The sequence below is a fragment of the Vanellus vanellus genome (genome assembly GCF_965231255.1).
Source record: "Vanellus vanellus genome assembly, chromosome: 3".
NCBI lineage: Eukaryota > Metazoa > Chordata > Aves > Charadriiformes > Charadriidae > Vanellus > Vanellus vanellus.
Window position 1 is genome coordinate 37,632,144 of NC_138907.1, and position 10,225 is coordinate 37,642,368.

The 10,225-nt window shown below is 43.8% G+C and overlaps 1 protein-coding gene across 1 annotated transcript in view; it reads right to left on the reverse strand.

Annotated features, from left to right (window-relative positions):
* The window catches only part of BIRC6 (baculoviral IAP repeat containing 6), a gene marked incomplete at its 5' end in the record, with an annotated part of 189,395 nt that extends 180,482 nt beyond the window's left edge, over positions 1-8,913 (reverse strand). Inside the window, 3 exon segments of the mRNA XM_082481945.1 lie at positions 8,559-8,859; positions 8,862-8,895; positions 8,897-8,913. Coding sequence (XP_082338071.1) covers positions 8,559-8,859; positions 8,862-8,895; positions 8,897-8,913 — 352 coding nt within the window.
* Between the last annotated feature and the right edge of the window lie 1,312 nt (positions 8,914-10,225).

Here is a 10,225-nt window from a genome sequence, read left to right on the forward strand (position 1 = left end):
CCTGAAGTTCAACAACAACAGATGTAAGATCTTACAGCTGGTACGGAATATAACCACACACATCAACAGAAGCTGGGGACCCCCTGCCTAAGTGGCAAACCTACAGAAAAAAACTGGGCATCCTGATGGACAGGCTGAACAAGAGGCAGCAACGCATCCTTGAAGAGACAAACTGTTACCACACAGGGGATTGCAGGGGAAAATATTAGTCTCCTCTACTCAGTAATTTTCAGCCCACATCCAGAATACCATGTCCAGCTTCAGTCCTCCGTCTGAGATACCAGGACATATGCGAGAGTCCTGTAAAGGGGTACTACCACAGTTAGTCATAGTATGCTGGAGCATACAACACGTGAAGAAAGACTAAGATAACTGGGCTCGTTTAGACTGAAAAAAAAAAACAACAAAACACTTTAGGAGGAAACCTAACAGCAGTCTTCCATTACTGCAGCAGTAGTTCAACAGCTACATCAGACTGCTGAGTTACTACCTTTCCCTTTCTGACATTAATTTTAAGGAAATACAACACTGAACACAGAAGCAACCACACCACATCAGACGAAAACGCACATACCCCCACATTTTGTCCAAGACAGTGGTCCAAACCAAGTGGCTAGAGAAGCATTTAAGACAGGGTACATATACAATGTTACTTCCCTGTAACACACTCAGGTCCCGCTAATTTGTACTCAGGGACCTTCTGAGCCAAAAGTGATTTATTTTTTATATAATGACCTTCTTCCATCAGTTGGTCCAACGCTGTTGTAATTTCACGAACATCTAGCATCTACAATGTTCTGTAGCCAGGTGCTCCATATTTATGAGTACTTCAAATTAATTAAATGCATTCTTACATTCTCTTAATAACTGCTTCTGCATAGGAAAGCTAAAGTAGAACAGACTAGATCCATTCATGTTTAAGTTATATTTAAAAGTGAAACTATTCTTTAGGATGTCTTTTCAAATTCTTTAGGGAAGCTGGCAAAATTGAAGGACCTTGTATGTTTAAGACACCTATTTGCAGCATAGGAATATTTGAACCTGGTGACTACCTAAATTTAACTTTAGTTCTGTCAATAAAAGGGGACATTCAGAAAAGCTAACTTAAGCTCCTTCTATAGGTAATGGGAAGCAGGTTCTTCCAAAAGTTCAGAGTAAGAACTTTTCCTTTTCTCTGTATTGAACGGAGAGGGAACCTCAGATTATTTGTTGAAAAATGCTAATCTTGTTAATTCAGACTTAAAAAAGCTATAGAAAACTGAACAGAGAAAAATCTACTATTAAAAAAAAAAAAGTCTGTTGAGCAGTGTTGTCATCGTTTACATCACAACACGAAGCTAGGATGCCATAGAAGACAGATCAACTAAGTCTATCACAGGATTACTCCACAATAACCACAGTGCCTTCTTGCTCTCCCATAAAACATCCCCTATCTTCCCAGTCTTCATTGCCATCTGCCAAGCTTCCTACTTCCCTAACCCCTTCCTCATTGTCATCCAGCAACTCCATCATAGCTCTCAGTCCCATCCCTCACCCTCCCAGCTCTTCCTTTCCACACGGAGTTTTTTGTGATAGCGTCTCTGTAGCCTGTTTCACAGAAAACAGAGTTTATCAAACTCTTCTACAGCTGCCAAATGCTCAGATGAGATCCTGATAGCTTCACACTCAGTCATGTCAGGCAAGTGCAGTGGATCAGTTTTCCCTCCACAAACTGTACAGGGGACTGAAGAACTGCTGACAGACTGTATGCTATGCAAGCCTTCATTAACCAGCACTTGAGATGGGATATGTGATTTCACTAATGCTACTAATTTTCAAGACTACTTAACAGATAAGCAAATTCCCTCCTCTCTTAAATTACACATTAAAAAAAAAAAAAACCAATAAAATACTCACTGAACAGCCCTAGCAAATACCTCAAGAAAATTTTAAACATAATTGTGTTTACATTTACATGGCAGATAAGTTACTATTTCTATAATTTTACACTTTTATTCCAGGATGTAAAACAAAAGCTGTTTTTTCTCCCTGCCTTCTTGTGCATCATCATCATCTGTGGCATGCTCTTTCCCCTAACATAAATGCAAAACTTCAAAATAAATGTTTTGCATATACCAGACTTCCTGTCTACTTTTTGACTAGCAGCATGCACAGGGTCCTTACCAAATCTTGACGCTCTTCCCAAAGACAAGGCAACAAAGGAATTGGGCCAATACGCAATCCAATATTTGTCTCCACAGAAACAAAAAGAAGCTACAAGCGTTGGTATCCACGTGTACTTCACAAATGAAGAACTGAGGTCAATAGCCCTTCTTTCTTCAACTGTCCACTCGGTGATAAGCACTCATCTAGTGACTGCAAGCAGTCATTGCAATTAAGAGAGCATTAACTATTTAAAGGACAGCTTTCTAACAGCAGAAAGCAATACTGTGGCATCACTTAAGAACCATCAGGAAAGTGAACTGATCCATGTGTAAATTTTGTGTTTACAAACAAAAAAAAAATGGTGAGCAGCTACCGATGCCACTGGAATAGACAACATGCAACAAGCTATCTCATAACATGACCCAGGACAGACTGATATGCTCAAAGGTTGCCCAAGAGTCCACATGGTTGTAAGCCATATCTCCATCTTCAAGACAGCCTAAGAAGCATTTTTGAAAACCATCATACTGTTCAGGGAGAAATAAAGAATCCTCTGAACAGCAAGGATGGATATTTTTGTTTCCTCATTTGAAAGTAACTCAGAAAGAAAACCTGAAATAACAGATCATCATCATACCAAAAAAATAAGACATAACTGTTATTAAAAGCTTGAGAGAAACAATTAAGGTAAGTCTAGGACAGACTTTTCTTAAAAAATTCTTTAAAATCCTAGATGTTGTATTTCGCTTAAGCTCAAGTTATGGATATCAATGCAATAGTAACCATAAAAATACTGTTACAAGCAATATAACCAAAGACTTAGAAAGGGGTTCTGCTGAGGCAGCTAACATTATGGTGGGCTGCTAGAAAGGACCAATTATAGGACAGGAGAGTATACGAGATCCAAACCACTGACCACCATGATGTTCACAATAGTAAAAAGATCAGGGCTTCTACAGATCACTAGGCTGGGCAATCCAAAGCAAAAACCTTCTCCATGTTTCCATTACTTTGAGTCCAACAGAGATTTACCTGCGTTCTTTCATAATGTTCTGGAATTGAACTAATCAATTACCTCTGCCAGCACATATTTCTGCTAAATTTCTTCTACATTTTATATAACACAGTATACAACATGACTAGGAGCTGAAGGGTTTATCATATAAGCATATTAAAAGCTGTCTTGACCAAAGCTGGACCACAATCAGCACTGAGGTTGAAACCCCTTTTTTCCCAGGATTCTTCATATAAATTAGAAATACCTTAACTACCTGTGAGTAGGCAGGAACTACCTGAATACGGCAGGAAGTCAAAGTTCAAATTCCTGAAGCAGAGCACAGTATTTCTTCTTTGGGTCTGTAACAAGCATTTCAAGACACATCTTCCTGGAGAAGACCTTTTCCAAAGTCCATTTGCAGAGAGCTAAGAAAATTCTGATTATCTGAGATTAAAGCATTCTGCAACCTTTAATAACACCGCACTACTGTTACAATGATAGCCATGAATCCATCAGTCCAGATATGAATGATCTACCAATAAAATGAAAAATGTTGTGCTATCTTGCCTGGCAACATAACACATGCCTTCATCGCTGTCTGTTGTTACTTCTGGATCCCTGCAATAAACATAGGAATGCAATCACCCCTTTAAAGGCATGTGAAGAGATGTCTATTTTAGCTTTTGCAGAAGATAATCCAGATGTGCTTCCACAGAGCCTGGAAGTATCAATTAATGGCATCTTGACAGTCTGGCAAGATGCACGGCAAGTAAGAAAGGATATATGACATATTCTGATTAAGCTAGCAGACAAATGGAGCACACAGCGGTCTAGAATCTTTATTGGTATAAAACACAACTCAAATCTAACAATTCTCCTATCCTGCTTTTCAAGTGCTTAAAGCTCTTCATGAATGACCTTAAGAACACATAAATCAATGTAATGATGCCTTTGAGAAGCATTTTACCCAGATTAGCGTTGTCATCCAAATATACTCAAACGCAAGGTGGGCTGTAGCAGATCACTAGATATTTGACAATATTCCTCATGCGATGGGAAAATAAACAAGGAGAAAATTCTGTATTAATAGCAACAGCCTTCAGTATTAATATTTTTTTGTTTCATAATTGAAAAAATGAAAATAGGATCCAAGAAGATGAAGAAACTTACCCCAATTTCGAGGAATGAAAGAGACAACTTGAGCAGTATTACCATAGAGAGCTTGAAAGAGTTGAAACTGCTGATAATGTCTTCAAATAATTCAAGCCTAGCACTGGATGGCAGAGTATCCCAACAGTCTATTTCTAGAGATTATAAGAAGCGTACACTCCCTCTATGACTTTTAAGCTGCAAAAGAGAATCTTTTCTTCTTGTTTTCCCTCCTGTATCACATGGAAAGGAATCAAAAAGAAACAGAACTAACTGGATATCCCTTGATAGATTTCCAGGGCTCTATAATTCCAAGTGATCCAGCTGAAGACAAACAGGACTTCCAAAAAGGGAACACTGACAGATAGACAATGGTGTTGAACTTGCTGCCACAGGTGAGCCTCCTGGGCTAGGATCTATTTCCTTTTAAATTCTTCTGTTGGAGGAACAGTGGTTGAGGGCCTCTGGTGATAATGCAGAGTCGCCGTTTCCCCTACAGGAACTGGTACATATGTACAATGAACAGACCTTTCCCTGAGTGGATTCAGAAGTCTGTACTCTGATTACCGTTAGGGCCTCTATGGTAATTTAAAAAGCTTTAGCCATGAAACGCTGCATTTTAGTGAACAAGGCTCTGAAGCTGTTGTTATATCAAATGAATCTAGAAAAACCTACAGAAACATTCAAGATGTTCACTGTCCATCTGACAGTACATTTTAGTTTCTTACTGTGTTCCTGGCCAAGCTTCTCTGGGAATGATAGCACTCTCCCAGTTCAAGCATTTTATTTGTAAATAGAAGGAACCGATAAATATCTCTACAAACACTAGAAGAGTTGTCTTTTTTTTTTGTCTTTTTGTTTTGTCTTGTTTTTTTGAGGCAGAGGAAAAGGCTCATCCCTAGTGCTGTATTTGGAAATCGATCACGCTCTTTGGCTACCAGTGTTCAACTTGAAACTGAAAGCACACAAATACTTAAATGCCTAAGAGAGAAAATAAAGTACTTGACAAACTTGCACGACGGATTCAAAACTAGTCCTGACTAATCACTACTAGCAAACACATAGAAATGCATAATATCTAGTAGTCACAAGAATGGTCTGTACACTCCCAGTCTGGCTCTCCGAAATGCATGATAGGCATGCAACAGCCTTGGTAGAACAAAAAGGACAACTTCGTGACCAGGTAAGACAAAGATTAATGTTAAAGGATCACCTGATTTTCCATCTTACCAATGGTACTACTATTCACTACCACGCTCTGGGCTGCTGCAAATGATTACCTAGCCCTCTTGAATAGGCCAACAGATTAAAGATGATCACGCACTTGCGAGAGATAGATCTGATGAAGATTCAGTGTGGTATAATAATAATAACAATAATAATAATAATCATCATCATCATCCTCCTCCTCACTGGATTCCTACAGTTTGGGCACAGAATAACAATCCTTGGATCATCATATACATCAGACCAATGAAGTTCACATGACAAATTGAAGCACATAAACCAGAGACCCCAGCCTAATGTTTGGACCCGATCTATAACTGAACTGTCTTTTGGCTGTGAATCTTTTGTCTTGCTCTTTTACACACCAAAGAGAGAAATCTGCATTTACATTCTAACGAAGGTGGCCTCCATTGCTCTACCCGATTCAGTATTCCACAGGTTCAATCTTTTCACTGAGAATGAGCTCAAAGCCTAACGTATTGCCGCAGTGAACTGTGACTGCAAATAAAAGCAACACTAAGGCTTGGTGGTGTTTCTTTTTCTCCCCCCTCCCCCCGATGGGGGACCCTTTTTCTTGCCCTGCTTTCTAGAAAGAGAGGCCTGTGATGTTTTGTTTTCCCTTGGGTAATGAGCAACAGCATTTCTGTCCAATATAAATCTTTTGGCAGGGCAAAAGACCTGCAGCCCCAATTACTGAGGAGGACAAGCAGTCTCCCAAGAGAAGCAGTTTTAATTCCCAGGGACTCTATTTTTAGCTATAGCACCAGAAGTCCCTGAAGCAACAATATCCTTTGACCTGTCATTTATGGCAGGGGAGAGAGCAGGGACAGAGTTGGTCTACAGGTCTGAGTGTCCGACGACTACTACCATGTATTTAAAGAGCTCACACTGTACCAAGCAGGCAGACATCAGAGAACAGCTGAATTCCCTTTTCCTCCTCTTCCCAAAGAAAGGCTGAAGAAGGAGAGAACAAGAGTGAACATGGCCACTAACAGCCCCAACAGACACCAACTGCTGAGATGAAACAGATTTCTGACAGGCATGCCCGTCTGAATGTATAAGGACATTCACTTAAAGTTTCTTCAAACTAAACTAAGGTCATAATTTTTTTTCACTAACATAATCATCAGCTATACTGCACAGATAAAATCTGGGTAGATTGCAAGCAATTCTGTCGTTTCATGTGAGGAGGAGTAGAATCCATCTTTTACAGTCATGCTGTCACAGAGAAGACTGACACTAAAGGAAGTATACATGACAATGTACGTAAAAGAAGCAAACCATTAAGTTATTTTTAAATAGCTACTATTTAGGGGAGACTTGCCATTAGCATTTTGAATACTAAATCAAATGCCTTGCAAGGATTCTATCATAGGAAAGTGTAAAACAGCTTAAGCTTTGATTTACAGTACACTTCTGGTCATGAGAATTAAGTATCTCCTACACAGACAACCAGTTACAAATTAAGTCCTCGATTTATGCCCTCTTCATCCACAACTTAAAAGTAATTCTCAAATTCTGGTAAAACCTTGAAGAAAAGTAAGAAATAAAGTTATTAATATGAAAAAGTACTTTAGAAGATAGCATGGTAGAAGAAAGGGAATTATAGAAGCAGAGTGATCTGAATTCTGAACAGAGTGGGAAACACCACATGAGAGCCTCATTTTCAATACCAATGATCTACAACAAAAGTAGCTGACAGCTTCTTAGTAATTCCACAAAACTTTTTTTTTTTACCTTGCCAAACACTTAACCTTTATACTTCACAATGTACCAGCTTTAACTTATGAAAGGAAATAACTGATTTTTGCCCCTTTCTCTTCAGTTTGACTTTGCAATAGTCACTGGTTTTCAAGGTGAAAGGATACATATCACCTAGACTATGGTATTTCCATACAAATCTCGATACTACTATGCCATGTTCAGCTGGCAAACAGCCCCTCACTACCACCACTCAGCAAAGCTAGATCTTATTAGCAACACACAACTGTAAGGAGAACCTGAACATGGAAACACACAACTAGTAAGAAATGTATCCTTCTATGCCAACAGCTGGTCTCACAACATACCAAATAACAACACCCCTCTCCACTCCCTGCCAATATTCTGACAAGGACCACAGTTTAAGAACCATTAATGAAGCAAAAAACTAAAGCTGTTAATGGCATATGGATCCTTTTTTACAGAACTAGTTTGTTAATAGTGTAACAACATTAATGAGCAACAGAAAAGTTGCTTTACAGTTATGGAGATACTAGAGTCTTAGCCTCCACCAAGTCAGTACACAATCATGCCTTCTTAACATAATAGCAGGGATACTGTTACTAACACCAGAGACAGTGGAGATACTCGGCAGCATGAAGAGCTGTGCAAATATATAAATAAATATATATATAAAAATGCACCATGAAACAACTTTATGAAAGATTTATAATTCTAAGCTATTAGACAAATGACACCTGTAAGAAATAAGCCTTCTTAATAAACCCAGATTAAGGCTCAACAAATAAACTACTACAGAATCAGATATCAATAAGAACTATATCTATTGTACATGACATGCTGCTTCTAATCGTTGGAAGGTTCAACGTTATGCCACCCACAAGAACACCAGAAAAACTAAAATAAAAAACCGCAGCCCTACACATCACAGCTTTCAATCCCCGTTTAATCTTTTAGTAACCACGCCAATACGCTTTACAGAAGAAAAAGGCCTCGGTGCTGCCTACAGGAGTACCTCTGCCCCGAAGAGCAGGAACCGTTCAGGCTTGAAAAACAAGCAGGGGTGAAGAAGAGCGAGGGGAACCCCCCGGCACCACGGGCCTGAACCAAGCCCGGCCTCTCCCCACGCGGAAACCCCTCGCCCGCCACGACACCTGTTTTCAGGGGAGCCTCCGGCCCGCCTCCCCCGCGGCTCCGCAGCGCCGCGATCGTGCCCCGCAGCCGCCCCGACAGGCTGCCACGGCCCGCTCCCCATCGCCGCCCGCCACCCGGGCCGCGGCGGCCGGGGCCCGGCAGGCCGCGGGGGCCCGGCGCTCACCGTTGAGTGCCGACGCCTGCAGCGTGGCCCCCGAGGTGCCGTCGATGACTTTGATGGCGCCGCGAGCGGTCACGGCCAGGATGGCGTTGAGCGCCGGGTGGTAGCACAGGCTGCAGAGGCCGTCGGCGTCGCAGCGCAGGCAGCCGTCCCGCAGCAGCAGCCACTCGCAGGAGCCCGGCCCGGCCGACACCGGCCCGGGCCCGGGCCCGGGCCCAGCCGGCGCCGCCGCCGCCGAAGAGCAGGAGGCCGCCGCAGCCATCTTCCCGGCCGCTGCCGCCGCCGCCCTCAGGACAAGAGGCCCGGAGGGAGACGCTCACTGACAGTCCCTGGAGTCGCCGCCGCCGCCAGTCACCATCCGGGTCCGGGGAGAGGGGGAAAGGGAGAGCGCCAGCGTGAGCAGGAAGTGACACAACCACGCCGGATGCGGAACCGACAGCCGGCCTGATACGGTGGGCGGGGGGGGGGGGGGGAGGTAGCAGCCGCTTGTCACGGCAGAGGGGCGGGGAAAGGAAGGAAAAGAGAGGGGCGGGGCTCCGCTGCGCGGGCGCGCACCCTCCCCTTCCCGCCCGTGCCCAAAGGGCAGGCGCCTCCCTTGCGGCCGCCGTGCGCATGCGCGGGGACGGGCTGCGGTGCGCACGGCTGTCGAGCTGGGCGGGCGGTGCTGCCGGCCCTTCCTCAGAGCCCGGGGCGCCGTGCTTGGTGGCGGCGACAAAGGCAGAGCTGCGGGGGCCGCCTCCGGGGCGGGGCGGTGGATGGCTTGGTGTGCTGGAGCTGGCCTGCGCGGCTGCGGCTCCGGAGGGAGAGTGCCGGCGGTGGTGCCGGGCCCCGGGCCGAGGCCGATGGGCTGCTCTCTTGTGAGGAGTCGGCGTAACTCCTCCCTTCTGGCTCGACTTGAGCGGGGTCAGCGGGCCGCCGTCCTTCCCGGGCCCTCGTCGCTGCGGTGTCGTTCCCGCTCCGGACGACAACCGGGTCGGAAGCGGGCGAGCGCGTTTGCCGCCTCCCGCCTCGGGGAAAGCGGGGTAGGGGGTTGTTTTTCATCCCCTGGCTCTGAGACCGGCGTCCTTTTCGTACTGGGAAGAGTGATGTGAGAGAGCCCCCATTTAAGCTGGCTCCAGATTTGGTACCAAGTGAAAAAGTGGAAGCGTTGGTCTGCTACAGCTTCCCTTCAGAATCGTCTTGGGGGGAGGGCACTCCTGCCTCTTCGTGTGGGGGCGATCTTTGCGAGGGGTGTGTATGTGTTTGTGTGTAAATACACACAATGGTTTCAGCCTGATTATTTTTTTTTTTTTTTTTAACCTTAGACGTTGGGATGGAGTAATTCTACCTGTGAAAGCATTTTGTTCTGAAGCAGCTTTCACCGTCCTTCAAAAATGACATAAGTATAAAAAAGCTTTTTGTATTGTTGAGATTTTTCCCTTTTCACCCACTGGAATGCAAGTTGCAGCTTGTATAGCTAAGCCTACCTGTAGGCATTCTCTTATCTAGGTGACATGTTCTGCTAAAATACATGACAAAGCTTTTAGGCTACTGATGGTCTTAAAGATAATGAAGTTTCTAATAGAATGTGGTTTCCTACAGAAGATTATTTTTACTAGAAGGGCCAAAATTAGCACAGGCTGCTATAGCAGGGAAATGATTTGAGAAATACAGTGTCTCTGTAAAGAAAA